Genomic DNA, 20,319 nt, shown 5'->3' on the forward strand with positions numbered 1-20,319 from the left:
GAGGCTAAAATGTGTTTTACATTATTTAAAAATCGTTGTATGATCTGATCCGTTGCTTGTTTAGTAAACACTTCTTAGCATTGAAAAAACTATCACTTCTCCCCTATTAACCATAAATACTGTATATTTTCTCATTGTTAAATCACCTATTCTTTTTTTAATCAGATTAATTCTTTAGGATATCTCTTAAAATGTGCCATTAATTTAATGAATTAATAACGAATTTTATGGTGGTGAGTATCGAAATACTTTAAAGAAGAACTATAACCAAATAAACCAATGAAAGATACGTAGATTGAACTCTACGATTCTATGATTGAACTCTATAAAACAGTATTCTTATGTTACAGGAATCCTACGTGCTTTGATTCTCCCATATTCATCATTGACCTCTAAAGCCTCTGGAACTGATTTTGTAAGAGGGAGAATTTCTTTTCTTGCCTTGCCACCAGTCTCACATATTAAAAAATGACCAAATTCATACACTAAAAACCTTTAAAATAATAAAAATTATTAAGACTGTGGAAAATATCATCTCTGAGAGTGCAATTCAACTTAGTAACAATGTAATCCTTTAACAGCCTCTAGCCCGTGACTACCACACTCCCCAGCACAATGACGCAATCATGTCTTCAGACCTTTCCTAAAGGCCAGAAGGGCTGGAGCTATTTTAAGTTCTAGGGCAGTGTTTCTCAACCTTGGTAGCTTGAAGATGGGTGGACTTCAACTCCCAGAATCCCCCAGCCAGCAGCGCTGGCTGGGGGACTCTGGGAGTTGAAGTCCACCCATCTTCAAGCTACCAAGGTTGAGAAACACTGTTCTAGGGGAAAGATGATCCAAAGGATAGGCATCAGGATAAGGAAAAGCTCTCTTCCTGGGTCCTGTCAGATGACATTCCTTCATGGATGGACCTATAACATGCCTCTCATGCTGGTTTTGATAGGATGGTTGTCATTTAAGGAGGGAGTTGCCAGTCCCAATTGTGGTTAGTAAGTGAGGACTACTTACTGTATAAATCAGGCAGGGAGGGCAACAATAGAAGCACCACCCCCATCCTGAATCCTCCAGAAGTTATCCATAAACCCACACTCTCTGCCATCTTGGATGACGTAACTTGGCATGAATTGAACTTCAAAAGGGGTCCTTTGAAGTTGTGCACCTACCACCTTCTCAACAAAAGGGGAAATTTGCAGCTGGATGAAACTTAAACCAGTTCTCCTACATCCAAGGATTACCTCTTGAGGAGAGGATGGGCTGCTACTGCTTCAAGATAGGGCAAATCACACACCCCCTTTGCAAAAAAGCATTCAGTATTGCTTGAATCCAACATGAATATAAAAAAACAGGTGGCAGAATTCACAGTAGCAAGGAGCTTGCCCGCTTCCGCAGGACCAAGCAGCTGAAACTTCCCTGATAACCAGGCAAGATCATACCTCAGTAACTTCCATAGATCCTGCTCATCTGGAGCCCAGCTATGAGCTGATTTCAGCACTTTATCTGCTAAATGCCTAGAATAACTATAAATTACTGGTAAATAGTTACTGTTTTTAATAACAGATTGAAATAATATCCTACTGGAAAAACAGACTGATTCCAAGACTTAAACCATGTTTTAGACAAAAAAACCTCTATCGCTACATTTAATCTTTTAGCTTTCCACAATCTCAGATAGGAATAGGGATCAAACATGAAATGTTTTATTAACAGTTTCCTCAGTAAATGCATTGGGATTTGCAGAACTGCGTAACCACAAGCCATTATGGTGTTATGTAAATTCGGTGTATGCCTATATAAACCCTGTTTCCCTGAAAATAAGACCTACTTAAGAGCCTGCGCAGCCGCCCATTCCATCTGGTTGTTTGCAGTGCTTGGCCACTAAGTGGGGTGGAGCTGCCTCACACACCTACACCGGCTTACCTCAGGACTTTCGCAGCCAAGCCATCCATACCCCAATTCCTGCCGCGTGGCAGCAGCACCAACAGTCGTGCAGCAGGAGCCCACATGGCCGCAGGTCCACTTCTGCTTGCTCACAGCCCCAATGGAGCAGGAGGCAGAGTGGTGTGCTGGTGTTGGTGCCGCAGCCACAAGGTGAGGCATGTGTCGGTGTGGATGGCCTGGCTGTGGGGCCCTGAGGTAAGCCAGTGTGTGGTGCGTGCAGCAGCTCCACCCCCCATCCCACCTCATGGTCATGGCACCGGTGTGTTGTTTTACCTCCTGCTCCATTGTGGCTGCGAGTGAGCAGAAGTGGGCCGGTGGCTATGCAGGGTCTTGCTGGATGGGGTTGTTGGAGCTGCCTCTGCAAGGCAAGACGTTGGGACATGGGTGGCCTGGTTGCAGGAACCCTGAGGTAAACTGGTGCAGGGCGCATGAGGCAGCTCCACCTCCCTGCCTTGTGGCAGTGGCACTAGCACACCATGCGGCCTCCTGCCCCCCTCCCCCCCCCCCCGGCGAACAAGCAGAAGTGGGCCTCCTGTACATGGGAAAAATAAGACATCCCTGAAAATCAGCCCTAGTGCTTATTTTGGGGCCCAAAAGAAAATAAGACCCAGTTTTATTTTAGGGAAACACGGGTAGTCTGTTTTGTATTTGTAAATATTGATGGTTCTATCCAGTCTGCTATTCCTAATACTCTTTTGAGATCAGCTTGGAATTTTTCACCTATGTATTGCATTGATCCCCATTACATAGGTGGGTATTCAGATCATGCTAATTTACAAACTGTAGCAGCAGGCAAATTCTGTTGAATCTTAACAAATCCTTGCATATATTTAGAAATACTAGGACTGCCTTAGTAAGGAAGGTATTATGTTCTGGTTGAGACCATGTATATAAAAAATGTCCATTTAACTACCGGAAAATATTTCTCAACCAATTCTAAAAAAGAATCAAAGCTTTTTATTTACCCTGTTTCCAGCAAATATGGAATTACCGTAGTGTGGTCAAAGCTTCATCGAGTTCCTTTCTGCTGAAACCAGGAACACTAAGCTTATTTACTATAGTACTTAATTTTAAATGGGCTTATACTTTTTCCTGAAGCTTCCTGCTGATAACTGTATAATCTAATTCTTGTTTAATGCTTCAACCAGATGAAACTGTATGGGGAGGGCAGCATGGCTCTGCAGACTTCTTAGAGCATTTGATACCCATCAGCCATGGCTTCATTTGGACAGCTTCATAGACCATTTTAAGTGTTTTATTACCGTATTTTTCGGACTATAAGACGCACCGGTATATAAGAGGTAAGCAAGAAAAAAAATGTTTTTGCCCTCCCCGGTTCCCAGGAGCACTCTGCAGGCCTCCCAAAGCCTCTGCACACCCTGTTTTTGCAAAAGAACAGGCCCATTTTTTGCAAAAACAAGACGCGTGGGGAGGTGCTTCAGGAGGCCAAAAATGGCTGTATTCAGTGTATAAGACGCACCAACATTTCCACCCTCTTTTAGGGGGGGAAGATGCGTCTTATACTCCGAAAAGTATGGTAATTAAAAAATGCCACCCATCTTGCAACAAGGCAACTGCTTTTGTAATAGAATTTCCAATTAAGCCATATCCAGAATGTGACACAAGATTATTTTTGGCTACCTATGCTGTTGAGCAAGAGGAATTCTTCTTGTCTTCCACTGTTCAACACATTCATGAAACTGCTCCATATCATCAACATATTCCTTGATTTTCAATTGTGGCATGGTAGTTACTCAGCCCTTCTAGAGTAGGAAACTGTTATGCCATGGGTAGACCCCATATTGACCATCATAATGTGCTTTATCTTCATAATTGTGGCTTGTAGCCAATCCCAGCATTAAAAAAAATTGCATGGGTTGAAACTTTCTTACAGAACATAATTAACGTTTTGATGTTACTTCTGAAGCCCTAAACATCTTAGGGTCTTTCCCATTACAAATGCATCTGACTGCAAGTTCTGCAAGAAGGTCCTTACTGAAGATCCTAGGCTGTCTCAAGAGAACCATCTTTTTGGCATGTAGGAAACGGCCTTTTTAGGTAATGCTCCTCAGCAATGGATACATCCAGTCCACACTCTTGGCATTCAGAAGGGTTCATCCACTTTATCAAATTTTCAGTTTTAACTGAAACTAATTTTTGGCATTCATTTTAGTTCATTTTTTAAAATGATGTTAGATGTCTTGAGCACTTGCCAGAATCGTGGGTGTTTATGAAATGAACGAAGGCAGACAAAAGTAATTGATGTTTATTTTGCTCTTTTGGGCTGGTACTAAAGCTAGACAATTGCATCAATTCGAAATGTTGCATACACAGTTCCCACAGGAGAGTACAGTGAGTTCTCTTGAAAAATATACACAAAGACCTGAAGCAGTGATGTCAGGAAAAATACATTACTAAGTAGTGGAAATTTAAGTCACCTGTCAGCAGAAAATATTGGTCAGTGAATTTGCCAATCATTTTTGATAGCAAAGTCTTTGGAAAACCAAGTAACTTATTTTCTGATCTGATATTAACTGGGAAAAAGCAGGAGAATTTCATTTAGTAGCGTTTTAAGTAGATGCTGGATCAACTGTATGTCCCTTCATAAAACTACATTATATTCCTATTCTGGTCACAGATCAAGATAGGAATCTTGCAGCTTCTGTTTCTAAATGAGGAACAGGAATTTTGTTGTAAATTAACCATTGATGCGTCAGATACATACTTGTAAAGGAACTGTCTCATTTGAAAAGTGCAAATAACCATCAACTAAGGCCTGTTTCACATTAGTAAATGGCAAAAAGAGACTTAAAACTGAAGCTCCTTCTGGATTCCCCACAGTGTCTCAGCACTCTTCTTCAATTTATTTTCTTCTTCAGTCTTCAGAGTCATTTTGATCACATCTGTAATGCCTGAAGAGCCCAGAATGCATGGAACACTTAGAAAAACGTCATCTTTAACTCCATGCATACCCTGGAAAAGTAAAATATGGCCATGAAATACCACTGGAAGAAATTAAGAGAAAGCCACTAATTTATAGGGAAAAATATGCTAAAAAGCTTCAAATAGAACAGGTGAAATAATTATGTGGGCTATGTTTGGATTAAAAACTCCCTCTGAGGGAGATGAGTGATTAAAAAGCTTGTTACACACACACACACACACACACACACACACACACACACACACACACACACACACCATTGGTACTTATTTGCTTGAATAAAATAAAAATGGAAGGGCACATGTTTTAAGATCACCAACATACCCAGGAGAAGACAGCAAAAACAATCAAGATGGCAGCTGCAACAGTGGTCAAGCCCAGCCCATTTGCATATGTATCAATTTGTACAAAGGAGTGATTGCACTCCTGCAGCTGCTGTGTTGCCCATTTTGAAATCCATACTGCCAGCAACTGGGTTTGCAGTTACAGCTGCAAAGAGGACTACCGAGTATCCCAGAAGCAAACTTGCCCTTTTTGCTTTATTGCCTCCTTAGGCTTTGTAAACACAGCCTTCCCAGATCCCTAGAGCTGCCCTTTCAGAATTGGGTTTTGCGGTATAAAAAAAATAGCCCAGACTTTGCCTTATTCGTCCAGATCAGACAAAGGAACAGAATGCCAAGAATCACCCTCTGGATTTGCCTGAACTCTAGGAGAACCATGGTTTCAGAATTGAAAGGGACCCCCCTCCCTCTTCTGAAGGCTTGGTTAACCGCCTTCCTGAGAACCACGATCATGTGACTGAAAGGTATCCAAGCCTTCCTCTTCTAACCCTGATCTACCCGCTTTCCCTATTTTTCTGCCCCTCCACAATCTACCATGATTAAACATGAGCTATCTTTTAGTCCCTCTTTTCTCTTTCTGAAATCCCAAAGCAAGCACAGTACCCCCTCTCCTTCTACATATTCAACACACATATATTGCAAGACCAAAAAAGGGGGGGCTTCTATTACTCTCTTCCCAAAAACCTGCATGCTACCCATTCTTACTCCTAAGGATTGTTTGCTGCTGTTTTTTATCCCCCAGTACTGCTTACATATTTTCCCCACTGAATATTATTTCTACAGTGATAGCTACTTTGTCTTCCATGACTGTTCTTTTCCCCATTAAGTGCTTCATTAATGTTTTCTCTCTTCAGATTGCTATTCCCTCACCTCTTTATTATTGCAAAGGATATTTTTCTGCTGCATGGGTGTCTTTCATTGCCCTTTCTCTGCCTTTACTGGGCTGTTTCTTAGCAAAATCCAGTCCCTTTCTGAGGTATGCAGGAATGGTATTTTTGAGGTCCATATTCACTCTGGCATGTGTAGAATATTTCAGATATTTTATTTAGTCTTGCTTGCATTCCAATTCCTGCTGGATCCAGGATGTTGGAACTGAATCATGACTAAATACACAAATTAAAAAAACATAATGACTTAATGAGTAGTTGATTACCTTCACCATTGTAGAAATTGGATGTACTCTCCTTAAATTCTTCATGATGGTTTCAGCCAGATCAGCCACAGACAGACCAATTGCCCATGATGTGTATCCCTTCAGCTTGATCACCTCATAAGCACTGCAATGGATTACAACATTAAGATTGATCTCCAAAACTATGACAGCACTCATGATATTGCTAGGAAATGATCTAAAACACAACAAACTAGTTTGCAAATTAAACCAATGGTTTCAGATTGTTTAGTTCTGAAATATACATACTTTAGAAATATATCCAGAAATATATAAAAAGACAGTACATGCCAATGAATTCCAATATACCTTAATTTTTGGGTTTCAGAATACTTGTGGAACTACCTAAGTTGGTGATTACCGTATTTTTTGCACTATAAGACACACCGGACCATAAGAAGCACATTAGCTTTAGAGGAGGAAAACAAGAAAAAAATATCTGCCAGCATCCATCTGTTATTCATCCTTACAGCAAACAGCCTGGTCAGCTTCGGCACGTGGCTCGTCAGGGCTCCACTCTGCTGCGCCCATCATCAGTCAACTGAGCTGAGCTGCTGCCGCCGCTGTGGAATGCTGAAGCCTTCACTGCCAAGCATCTGATTGGTGGTTGGATTGGCCTCCCGGAATACTGCCGATCAGTTGTTCTAGGCAGTGGCGAACAGCAGCAGCAGTGACAGGCAGCGGCAGCAAATGCCGCCGCCATACCAACCCCCCTCTCTCCTGCCACAATATTTGCTCTATAAGATGCACAGACATTTCCACCCACTTTGGGGGGGGGGGAGAAAAGTGTGTCTTATAGTGCGAAAATATGGTATATTTTATCACAATATTAATGCATTGTATGTGTTTTATATTATTCTTAGCCAAATAAATTTGAAGTGTTACCTGTCCACCACCTGCTTGTGGACTTCTTTCCAGTTCTCCTTGTCTGCATCGGTACCCATTTCAGGATGCAATTCTTTTAGGGAGACACCAGCAACGTTCACACCACTCCAGACAGGCACTAAATAAAAATTTTCCAGGTTATTCATGCCTTCAAAACACAAGCTCATTATATTTACAAAATTATATACAGGTTAGTGTAAAAAAAAATACCACTAATTCTCCACACATGAGCCTTAGGAAAGCTCAGAAACAAGTGAAAATTGATGAGCTGGTTCCAAATATGGCCCTCATTCTAGTAAGCAATGAAGCTCCATTTACAGTAAAGGAACAGTTTGAGCCTTTGACCTGGTTAGAAAGAGATACTGGATTAGCTCCAGATAATCAGGACCCAAACCTACCCTCATTTTTGAATGAACAACTTTGGCAGTAAAAGAAGTGAGTAAATCTTTAACAGCAGCTCCTTTTCATACAGATTTGCTGATCAATCCGTGCCTCTTTATTGTGGACCTTGGATCTTTTTTCAAACAGAACTGGAATTAATGTGAAGCTCCTCCAACTTTTATACCCTTTGCGCAACACTCATTCTCTTGAGATGGTCAAGTACCCTCATTTTCTTTGTAAATTCTGTATCCGTGTCCCTCAACCTTATCCTTACCTTCAGAACACAAGTTTCTTGTATAATTAATAAGTGACTAGCCTGATGGAATGAGATAAATCCCCGAGGTTCATCCTCCTCAGAATCAGATTAATTAATCAGTTTAATCCTTTTAATGAAGCCCAAACATAGGGACATAACTGATTTTCTTATTAAGTCATGGCAATTATATACAAAATGGCTTGGATGTGGGTAAGCAAGCTGTGAATAGTCCTCTCTGCTTCTACAACTAGAATTTGGCTTGGACACCATGTACTGTATATAATTTATTGTGCAGGGCTTGTGAAACAGCAAATACTGCTCCTTTCAGGTACAGGAAAACTAGGAACAGATTTAAAACGTTGGATATATTTTATTAAGATATTATATTAAGAAGAGATTTTTAACCATTTGTCTGAAGTGGTGTAGGGTTTTCTGCCTAAGCAGGGGATTAGATTAGAAGACCTCTAAAGTTCCTTCCAACTCTGTTATTGTATTTCTGATCTTTTATTTCTGCTTAGTTTCACTACATAAGAGTTTACTGGATGAAGCAGAATTTTGTAGCAATTTTATCTTGATACCAAAATGAAAAGGAGCCCAAGCAAGTAATGCAAATTTATGAGATCTGACTAACATTTTCCTGATAATTTTATTGGAATGGAGGACTGACTTGCTAAGATGGACTAGGAGAAGTGAAAAGGATCCAAAACTGTATTCCAAAGCAAGAATGATTAACAAGTATTTCTTTTATTATGTACTTAATTTTTGTTTAGAGTAGCTAGCCAAGTATTTTGTAATACATGGTATAGTGGTAGGTAGGTATTGAATCACAAAGTGCAAAGTAAAGCAAACCTTCCTGCGTACAGGGTTACACAACTGCATGAAGAATAAACTATCAATGCTTAATGTAACACCACATTATTGAGAATAGATATTCCTGGGCACTTGTAAGAAACCTCAAATCTCATCAAATGGTCTATTGGATTCAAGTATGAAAATCCCTTGTCTACAATGAAGATAAGGACATTCTACAAGGAGTAACTCCCTCGTCCTCCTAATGCAAGACTAGAAAGTTCTGACTTCTCTTTCAGTGAAGGACCTCCCTTCCTAGTTTTGAAATGGCCAACTAGAAAAAGAGCTCAAAGGAAGAGGAAAACATGAAACACACAGGAACAAAGAAGAGACATGACACCTTAATGATAATAACAAGGCATTCTATAATAAAACGTACTAGAGCTGTCTCTTGGCATGGAATCCTAGGTCCTTGCCCTGAACTACTTTTTGCAGTATTGTTCTGCCAAAGGTGACGTCAACCAAAGCACAAGAGCTAAGCTTTCAATGCTTTATTAAGGAAGATACAAAACGTCTAGTGGAATGGGCCGTTATTTTTCACAAGGCAGAGTTGTTCTGACCATTGTACCCATTTACATATATATCTTGATCCACCAGGACATCATGGCCAAAACACCCTGTAGACCAGGTGGGGTTTTGGGAATAGCACTAGATCTGAATTCCTGTTTTGCCCAGATAAATCTCAACAACTCGCCTATTGTACAGTTTTACTGTAATAACTTGGTTTGGGGACTGGGGCAAAGGGGAGTATTTCTTCCTGGCTCTACTGAAAGATCAAGTTCACCTTATTCATGAACTTTGGATCTCAGTAGAGAGTGGATGATGCAGAAATCCTTCTTGTAGAGAATGCCTAATTGCTGAGATTTGGGCCCCAAGTTATGACAATTTATAAATACCACCTCCCATGCCAGGTGCTCCATGGTTGAGTCATGGAAGGGTTCAGATAAGGCTTGGTCTATATAGATTTATTGTCCTCAGCTGATGAAACAGTCCTACTCAATCTCCAAGCATGTCCTTCGCAACCAAAGTGGTTCAATCTCCCTTGACTCAATATCTCTGATGATGCTAAAAAACTCCCCAGTTAGGATGTTAAGTAGGTAAACAGGTATAAAAACCTATGTCTCCTGGGCCAATTGAGAGCTATCACTCGCAGCTCCATTGTCTTGCACTAATCCCAGAAACCAGAGGTGAAATGTTCCCGGTTTAGACCGGATGGCCTGATCCAGTAGCAATGGAGGCAGGTGGTTCGGAGAACCAGTAGCAAAAATCCCTGCCCCCCCCCCCATTGCCCAGCTGAGCCGCGCAATCATCAGAGGCTTTTTTTTAATTTTTAAAAGCATTTTTTCTATAACCTCTTTGGCCGAAAAAATGCTTTTGAAAGTAAAAAAAAAAGCCTCTGAAGATCGCGCGGCTCAGCTGGGATCATCAGAGGCTTTTAAAAGCATTTTTTCTACATGTTAAAATGTTTTTAAAAGGAAAAAAAGCCTCTGCCGATCAGGCAAGTTAGCTGGGATCGTCAGAGGCTTTAAAAGCATTTTTTTTACAACCTCTTCAGCCGAAAGACGTTGTAGAAAAAATGGTTTTAAAAGTAAAAAAAAAAAGTTGGCCACGCCCACTCAGTCATATTAACCCCCCCCACCAAGTCACGCCCACAGAACCAGTAGTAACAAATTTTACATTTCACCACTGCCAGAAACCTAGGGGATTAGTGGGAATGGTAGGGATGGAAATATACAATGGGTCTTCAGGCCAGATGGTATCCAGAATCTTGTTTCCACTCCAGTAAATTGAAACAAATATATCTATGGACAACAAATTTCTATCTGCATGCTTGGCAGCTATATTGGGAGGTCTACTGAGTTTATAGGAGGTATGTAAAGAAAAAAGAAAGGAAAAATCAAGTGCTAAGAAAAAAAAAAGAAAGGAAAACAGTAAGGTGCTCTAGATCTGCCAAAGTTGAAGGAATTCTTGACCGGCTAGCGTGCCCTGTGAAGCAATGCAATGATGGAACTGGGAAGTTGATATATCTTTCCAGCTATTCTAAGAGGCGGGTTTCAAAACCCATTGCTACTGGTTTGCTGGTGGGTGCTTGTGCGCAGAAGCATCCGGGTAGGTAGGCGGAGCCTCCTGCCGCTACCAGTTCACCAGATCCAGTGCGAACTGGTAGCAACCCACCAGTGAGCTATTCCATATGCAAAATGCGCTGGCTCTGCTAGAGGAAAATAATCTATCACAAAGGGAGTAAAACGTGCTAATCTGAGCCTTTGCATCATGTTAAGAAAAACATTTCTACAATTAGATGTTATTAAGATGACCTTTCCCTAAAGTCTGCAAGTAATTTTTTATATACTTTTTTTAATACTCTATGCTATGCATACAGATTGTTAAATTAGTTACTGTGAGCTATTACATTGATTTCTGTGTAGGATGGCCAGGGGGTCAAATAGGACAAACTCTAAAAAAGCCCAAACCTTCCTTTATAAAACTCTTACAAGATTTATTTTGAACTCCCATGTTATGAGTATAGAATTCAGATTGATAGAGTTTGGCCTACTTGGATTACAGAACTGACCTTTTCTGAACAGAACTAAAAGTCAAATATAGCTCATCTAGTGTTACCTTCATGTAGCAGGGCAGGGTAGATTAACTTTTATATTGAGAAGGGAATAGAGAAAGCTTCCTTTAGGTTTGCTCAGCGTGTAAATTTAACATTCAGGAGCCAAATGTACCACCAGTACAACAGAGCTCTAGTTAGATCAAAAGGATTTTGTTAAAATTTTACACACATACCCCAAGAATATGAAAGAAGTCAGAAGATTTCAGCAAGTAGATTACACAACACAGGCTTCTAAAATATTGGGCTCTTTCTTAAAATGTTGCAAAACTGCAACTTTTTCTGGAACAATTTCTCCATTCTGCTTAGTATGTAATTAGGTTTAATGCGAAGAGAAAAATTATTGCTTACCGCTGGAATCCCCATGTTCTCCAATAATCCAACTATGGCAGCTGAGAGGATGGATACCCAGCCTGTCACCCATCAGATGGCGGAAACGGGCAGAGTCCAGATTACAGCCACTTCCAATAACACGGTGCTTAGGAAAGCCACTGATTTTCCATGCCACATAGGTCAGAATATCCACTGTTGATTTAAAAAAAAATTAAATTGGAAAGCATCTCTCATTTTAAGGGCAGAAACTGTGAAGAAACATTGCTAATCATTATAGAAAATTAGCAGACTTTGTCCCCAGGTCAAAATTATAAATTAGACACGTTTGTCCATTTATTTTCACTTGTACATAGGGATTTCTCAATGATGAGAAGGCCAAGATAGGGCTAGTGATAGCACTTATACCCCCATAGTGCTATACAGCTCTCTCTTAAGTGGTTTGCAGAGTCAGCCTATGCCCCCAGCAATCCGGGTCCTCGTTTTTAGCAACATGTCCAAGACTGACTTCCAGTTTCATTATGAAGGAAGGTATTGCTACATTTGTACTGGACCTGACAGATGTTTGCAATTAAATACAAAAGTGGATTTAGTTTCTGCAAGAGAAAACTCAGAGAATTTCTTTAAATTTCCATCAAAGAAACGTATGTGCCTCTCCCATTAAAAACCCTGGACAATAAACAATAGACTGTAAACATTCAGAAAAGGAGATGGCCAACCTGGATTGGAAACAACAAGCAGCTTGCAATGAGGGCTGTACTTGACAATATTGGGAATGATGAATTTGAAGATATTCACGTTGCGCTGAACCAGGTTAAGACGAGATTCTCCTTCTTGTTGACGAGCTCCAGCAGTGATAACGACCAATTTAGAGTGTGCAGTCACTGCATAATCTGCCAAACAAGAAATAATTGTATGTTCAACATACATTTCAGCATCTACTTGTGCAACGGATGAATTGACTGCACGAAATCTTTCATGTCAGAGAAGAATTGGCCTACAGAACGAGAATTGCAAAACTACAAAAAGGGAACCTATGCCCTATGGTGACATTTATTTATTTAGACTTACAAGTTGCAAATAAGTAGTTACATCAGCCTTCCCCATCCTGAAGTCTGTAAATTTTGGTTTACAAACACTCCTGAAAGTTGATTGAGGATGATTACTTTATGTGTTTCTAAACGTATCCAAGAGGAAGTATAAAGGTGTCTCAGGCATGCCCAAATTTCCAAGTAAAAAAAAAAAAAAGAGCATGTGAGGTAAAACAAAACTTTAACTATCATGTTATTTTTATTTTAGCTAGCTCTTTTCAAGCAGAGTCAATGAAGTGCCCAAGTCTCTTCTCTAGCCTCAGAGGCAGAGCTATAATTAATCCAAACCCATAGTTCTTCGGTTTGATAAAAATGATACTGACAAGTGACGGAGATAGCTTGTCATGAAATGCTATGACCTACATTGCTAACACAGGCAAGGCTGTGATTAAATGAAGCAAAAAGAAAACATCAATTTGAAACAGTAGCCTGCTCTATTCAGTAGTTACCTCACTGCTCTTTAGAATTCTGATTTGTGAGTCTCTGTTTTTATTTTATGATCTGCCCCATAAATCCATGCCCTTAGTGGCAGCACATTTTGTTTGTGGGCCAAAGACCATTCTGGAGCCAAAATGTCTATTTCTAAACCATCTTTTCTGGACATACACCAAGTTTTTTTTTTTTAACCCTTCTTGATTTGTCCAGTGTTCAATGTCAGATTATGTTCTACACTCTTTTAATAGCCTTCTGGATCTAGAAGCAAGGGTCAATTTATACATTTCCCTGTTTTTCTTCCAAATTTATCATATCTAAGATTAGCCAAGGAACCAACTGAAAGCTGGATCTCCCAACTAATGTAACCTTTATCAGGTGAAGTCATATCTCTGCTCTTCACACATAAACCAGTCCAACATGATCTCACTTTTCTTAATAGCTATAACAGGAATCAGTTAATAGCAAAGAACCACATGCAGGCACTGATGCATACAATCAACATGATGGCAGTCAGCTTTCATATGACCTTGCACACTCCAAAGAAGGAATGCATGATGGCTAAAGAATGTTAAGAACCAGCCCGAAGGGCTATTATGATATAGAAATAGTATTAAGATCTTTCCATTTTAAACCTGGAATAATGAAGGGGGGGAGGTCTGATTCTGTTGTTTCTGTCTGCAGTTACCTGAAAACAAAATGGCCTTTCCATGTTGGCTTTCTTTTTGTATAATAAATGATGACACAGTGCAATATGTCATGTGTTGTTGTTCATCTGAGGTTGTACTTACTTACTTTTAAGAACTGGCTATGGAGTAGACTTTTTAAATTATGTCCTGCTATGTAAAACCATAGAGGGTATACTTTCTTTTTCACATGATTGTAGTCTAAAAAAATTCTTTTTGCTTATCTTAGATAATGAATGAAAAAAGTTACATCAGTCTGATTTGGCTACAATCCATTTACTCCTTTTTGTAATTATGGCAGTCTGACTACAAAATAATATAATGGAACAGTGTAGAAATAAACTTATTTTTGGTTATTGGAGATTGTTTCTGCCAGTACAGCCAAAAGAAGAGCAGAAAAAAAAAAGTAAGGCTTAAAACTTCTCCCATCAGGAGAGAGGGACAGTGAAGCGCATCTGTTTTTAACCATTCTGAAAAACCAAGTGGGAAGGATCCAAATTTAGTAATTGCTCTAAGTAATTCCACTAAAATCACTATTAAGACATGATTAACTTTTCCAAACTGCGGTAATACTGTAGATATACCACGTGATATATGATTCTACCCATGTTGGTATTGTTTTGGAATTTATGTGTGTGTGTGTGTGTGTCTGAAGCATATTAACAATGAGTAGCTACCACACCAATTTGTAAACCATCTTCAGGTCTCAACTGATTAAATCCACTATCTGCAGCTCATTACCCATAAGAGAAGCAAAATTAAGAAGCACCAACGTCAGAGCTATTTTAGCAAAAAAAAGAAAAAGAAAAAAAAAGAATTGTATTTGTTCCCATGGCCAAAGTCCCATTCACTTATATGAAATATCAGATATTGCCACTTCCCTAAAACAAAAGAGGGTTTATGTAACATAAAAGGTTATATAACCTTTGCCAGAGACTATCTTTGGTGTTCGGAGAAAGAGGCTGCCATGCTGAAGATCCAGCATCTCTCCCTTCAGCTTGTCCTCCACAACATCAACAAGAGCAAGTTCATCAGCCAATTCCTAAAAAAAGGGTCAAAGGTTGAGAGAGAGAGAGAGAGGGAGGGAGGGAGGGAGGGAGGGAGAGGGGGAGAGAGAATAGCATCCCACATATTTTTACTGACTTGAACAATGGCACATTAGATTCTCTCTAGCTCTTATCTAGGTAGTGAAATGCAGTACCAACTCTAATCTATCACTTTCCTGGGCAAAGCCGGGAGATTTACTGAGCCTCCAATAATCTCTCATGTATGGCTTATGTTTGGTATCAGACTTATTTGTCCAATTACTAGGCTGCCAAAAGCCAACTTGACAAAATTATATACAAGACAAACATGTTAGAAACTACCCTGAGAGAACAATAAAAAATAATAACCTCCTCCATTACCTCAAACCTACAGATACTTAAATCAAGGCCTGGGGGGAAGAATGATGTTTTAGGGCTCACTTGAAAGCAACTTAACAAATCTCCAAATGGATGATGTCCCAAGGGGCAGATGTTGCAACACAGTGGGCCCACTTCTTGGGTCCCACTAGATGACATCACTCAAATAATATATCCCATAAAATGACTTTTGGTACAAGTATTGTTGGTTGAATTCAGATCCTTTCAATAGGTTACTAGCATTAATATTTTCAACAGAATGAAAAGCTTTTTATCCATAAATCTATTTGTCTAGGCAGACAGGACTGGCTTTTTAACATTTCAAAAATAAGTAATATAACATGTAGGAATAGCACTTAGATTTATGTACTTTTCACAGTACTTTACAACCCTGAGCGGTTTAGTAGTGTGTAAAACACAAAAACACAGAAACTATAGTGAAATGTAGTTTGCTTATACCGCATGCTTCAAAAACATCTTCTTGTATTTGTACCTTAAAGAAGCTCAGCAGTTTTCCAAAACAAAATCAATTGCCTTAAGGAATATTTTTCCTCTCATTTGCATTAAAAATGACTAACATGTTAGGTTACTACTAGTCGTATTAATGCTATGTGACCTCAAACAAGTCACAGCACTATTGAAGGCAATGGACAAAAACTGAAGGAAGGAACGGAGACAGATTAGAAGCAGACATTCTGGTTTAAATATACTGATTACATCTGTAGTGCTCCCAATCTATGCTTTGGATCCACAGCAGCCAAGTCTATTTCAAACAAATTGTAAAGATGCAAAATATTGCAAAGAACATCCTGCAATTCGGATAGCACTTACCTTCATCAAAATGCTTATGGCACAAGCCATGCCAACTGCACCAACCCCAACCACAGTGATTTTGTTGTGGGCATGTTCTTGTTCTTCTTTATGGACATGTTCAATCAGTTTTTCTTTGAGAGACATCTTGTAACACTAGTAGAAGAAAAAAAAAATGAAAAGAAGCTCCTTATCTTATATTTGTCATTTGCTGTACGGTACTATCACATTTGCTGTCAGAGTTCATTTCTAGCCTTATCTCCACACTCAGGTATTTTATGTCCCCACATATATCAATTTAATTATGGAAATGTGCCAGAATTGGTTTATTTTCAATTTGGTTTTTACCAGATTTTCTTTTCACAAGAAACGTGGATGCAACAGAAGAAAAGGAGCATTGTCCTCATTGATCATAGAAGCTGTACAATCTTCAATATGAGATCCATGTTGAATTTGTCCCACAGAGGCATGTCTTTGATCGCACGGATTTCTGAAGCAGCAGCACAATAATCTGCATAGTCAACATTTTACTCTTTCTAATTTTAGGATCTGGCAAGAGCAGCCTCAGGAGAGGCATTGTCCTACGGCCTCTTTTCAATTTGCTCATTGCTCAGTCAGACACAAAATCTAGATGGCAACTGGAAAACTCACAGAGATGGGACCTATATAAACAAAAGCAGTGAAAGGGATGTATGGTTTGCCTTGGGCAAACTGCACTATGGACCTAAAGATCACAGACAGTATGAAATGGATTGTTTGAAGTTAAAAGTCCAGAAAGTCTCTGGCTAGAAAGACAGTCTGGTTCAGGGTACAATCTGATACACAATTTCACTTAGGCACATGAACTCCAGTGACCCTGCATACTGATCCTACTAAATAAGTCTTCTTACACTTTTGCATTTGCAGAGTTTTGATCGCTCTTTGGAAGTTGCCCTTTTCCATAAGGGGCCCTGGGAAAGTCTATTTCTCAGTGCATCTGATGGGGCAGCTGCAGGGGTGAAATCCAGCAGGTTCTGGAGAACCGGTAGCAGAAATTTTGAGTAGTTTGGAGAACCGGCAAATACCAACTCTGGCTAGCCCCAGGGTGGGGTGGGAATGGGGATTTTGCAATATCCTTCCCCCTGGAGTGGGGTGGGAATGGAGATTTTGCAGTATTCTTCCCCTGCCCTGCCCACAGAACTGGTAGTAAAAAAAAAATTGGATTTCACCCCTGGGCAGCTGCAATAGTAATATTGGAAAAAGCGGAGACTATCTGGCTCCACTAAGCTTCCAGCAGGAAGGACAGGGCAAGCCAGGATATTTCTGTAAGTACCAGGAGGTGGGAAAAAAAATTGTTTCATTATGTACAGTAGGAAGATTATTCTACACAGCATCAGCATGCGGTTTTTAACCCCTGTAGCCATAAGACCCGCTTCTCCTGCCCAGCATTCCTGCGGGCCCATATAAATTAATTGCACTGTCTCCTGTGGCGCCGCTCCAGGGAAAGTGTGCAACTAGGGAACAATCGCATCCAGCTATAGGGATGAAAGAAAGTCATGTCTCCAGCGGCTGATTCCTATATAAAGCAAAAGAAAGAACAAAAAACCTTTTCTCCCCTCCCCCCCCCCCTTTTTTTTACTTTCCTGACTCTAAATTCCGAAACAGGCGGTAAAATCGATGCAGCTCGCTGGGAAATGCCCCTCGGTTAAAGCAACGAATCAATTCCCCAGGCTCTCCTCAACGCAAAGAGGAGGGGAATGACCATTGTCCAGAAGACAAAAGGGCTTCGAGGGTGAGACCACGAGCCTCGAAGCCTGCCCGAGTCGCCGGGTTTGCCTAGGAAAACTAAACCTCTATGGAGATTCTCGGTCATCCACAGCATGAGGTGCTTTTTTTTTCAAGGGGCAGCTGGACTTTCTGGTTTTTTCTTTGAAGGTGTTTTGCTTCTCATCCAAGGAGCTTCTTCAGTTCTGACTGGATGTAATAATAAATATAAAATAATAATATAAATAATAAATAATAAATATAAAACCCTTCCATTCCCCACCATCCAGCCAGAGCTGAAGAAGCTTCTTGGTTGAGAATCAATAGAGAGAGAGAACTCAGGGCAGAAGAGTCTGGAGACTGCAGAATACAGCGTAATGGTTGAAAGGGATCTCAGAGGTCCTCCAGTCCAACCCCACCCAGCTCAGGGAGAAAATCCTGCACCATTTCAGACAAACAGTTGTCCAATCTCTTCTTTTAATTTAATTTAATATTTAAATTTATATAGCGCCCTTCTCCTGAAGGACTCAGGGCGGTGAACAGCCATAGATAAAAAACATAGAATACAAAATTAAAAAAAAAAATTAAAAAATATATTAAGCAATTTGGCCCGACAGTTAAAATCCCCCATTTAAAATTCAAATTTAAAATTACACCATTGGAGAGTTAGGCCTTTAAAAAAGACTCCGGAGTTGGAGCACCCACAACCTCTAGGGGGCAAGGCGTTCCATTGATTGATTGATTGATTGAGGCGAAAGGTCTTCAAGAAAAACCAGAAAGTGCAGTTGCCTCTTGGGGTGGGGGAAGCACCTTTTGGGACCTAGGAAAACTAATTCCAGGAGCGGCGGAGAGGATGGAGCCAAGCCCGATCACATCGCTCGGGAAGCTTGTTAAACTCCACCTGGGGGGGGGGGCGGCCTCGAGGCGACAAACGCAGCCTTAGGAAAAAAGAAAGCCGGTTCTCGCCAGCCGATTTTAAAAAGATACGACTGCTGGGGGTGGGGGAGGGGTTTGTCGTGTAGCAATGAGTACCTCCAAGCGGAGGCTTCGTTGGACTTTCCGGGACGCTGCAAAGTTTAACAAACGCTTAACAGCCCACCGGCTTCTCTTTCAGAGCAACCAGTTGCTCCTCTGCCCCGATCCCGATCCGGTGATCCGCCCATCTTCCTCCAATGTACGATCCCTACATCTCGAGGCTCCCCCATTTCCACCCCCCCCCACCCCGAAGAGGCTCGGGACTCTCCGCTGTCCTTTGTAAGGGGAAAGGAGGCCGAGGAAGGGAGCAATTCCGTAGCCCTCCTCCCCAAGCAACTCAGCCATACGGCAACGAAAGCGGCCGACCCTCCAAATCCCACTCGGAAGACCGCGCTTTTTTTAATTCCTACGAGCGGGCGTCGTTTCTGCGTGGGCGCGCATCCCCTTCCTCAACTCTCCGCATCTTTCATCCGAGCGGCGGATTCCCCTCCCCCCCAAAAAAAATTGCTTTTCCCTGTGCGAAAAGCTCAAGCCTTCACTCACTCACACACACATACACACCCGCCCTCCAGCCCATTCCCTTACCTGGTGGTCTATGCAAAAGCCCCTTGCAACCCCGCCAATTGCCGCTCCAGTACCGCGAGGCTGGTTAGGCGGCGGCAGGTCTTTTAATAGGGACTCCGCACGTGACCTCGGGAGGGCGGCCGCTGGGAGACGTGCCAAGATTCACGTCTGGCTGAGGAGAAGGTTCCCCCCCACTCCCCGGCTTGCGCGGGTTTCCCTTTCGCGCAGGTGCTTCGTAGTTGCTGCTGATGTGTGTGTGTGGGGAGGGGGGAGGCAGGGGAGGCACCCGGGCTCCAATGTTCCTCCGTTCTACTCTACAGGTGGTCCTCGATTTACAACAGTTCCTTTAGTGACGGTTCGAAGTTGCAAGGCACTGAAAAACTGACCTGCGACCGTTTGTCAAACTTGCCACCTTTGCAGCATCCCCATCAGTGGTGAAATCTAAAATTTGTTATTACCGGTTCTGTGGGCGTGGCTTGGTGGTGGTGGGGTAATGTGACTGGGTAGGCCTGTCCAATTTTTTTTTTTTACTTTTAAAACCATTTTTTACATGTAAAACCATGGTAAAAAATGCTTTCAAAAGACTCTGACGATCCCAGCTGAGTTGCCTGATTGTCAGAGCCATTTAAAAGAAAAAAAGTTTTTTTCTTTTAAATGGCTCTGAGGATCCGATCAGGCAACTCAGCTGGGATCGTCAGAGCTTGGCTCTCAGAGGCATTTAAAAGAAAAAAAGCCTCTGATGGTCGCGCGGCTCAGCTGGGCATGGGGGGGTGGGGGCAGGGATTTTTGCTACCAGTTCTCCGAACTGCCCGCCACCATCGCTACCTACTTGCCTGAGCTGGTCCGAACCAGGAGCATTTCACCCCTGATCCCCATGGTTACGTGATTTACACTTGGATGTCCCAA

At 41.2% G+C, this 20,319-nt stretch overlaps 1 protein-coding gene across 2 annotated transcripts; it reads right to left on the reverse strand.

Moving 5' to 3' along the window:
- Nucleotides 1–4,189: 4,189 nt before the first annotated feature.
- Nucleotides 4,190–19,496, reverse strand: LOC139309394 (L-lactate dehydrogenase A chain). 2 transcript variants are annotated; one of them, XM_070933460.1, is made up of 8 exons: nt 19,435–19,496; nt 16,153–16,287; nt 14,843–14,960; nt 12,429–12,602; nt 11,731–11,904; nt 7,280–7,397; nt 6,377–6,500; nt 4,190–4,911 (listed from the first exon to the last, which is right to left on the reverse strand). In XM_070933460.1, exons 2-8 carry the CDS (start codon nt 16,276–16,278, stop codon nt 4,747–4,749), a joined length of 999 nt encoding a protein of 332 aa, XP_070789561.1. In that variant the 5' UTR covers nt 16,279–16,287; nt 19,435–19,496; the 3' UTR covers nt 4,190–4,746. The 2 variants fall into 2 exon arrangements, with proteins under 2 accessions (XP_070789561.1, XP_070789567.1); XM_070933466.1 differs by lacking the exon at nt 19,435–19,496 and adding an exon at nt 17,962–18,043.
- Between the last annotated feature and the right edge of the window lie 823 nt (nt 19,497–20,319).

Source organism: Pituophis catenifer, unplaced genomic scaffold (genome assembly GCF_029215685.1).
Source record: "Pituophis catenifer annectens isolate HBS135680 unplaced genomic scaffold, rPitCat1.0.hap2 SCAF_1, whole genome shotgun sequence".
NCBI lineage: Eukaryota > Metazoa > Chordata > Lepidosauria > Squamata > Colubridae > Pituophis > Pituophis catenifer.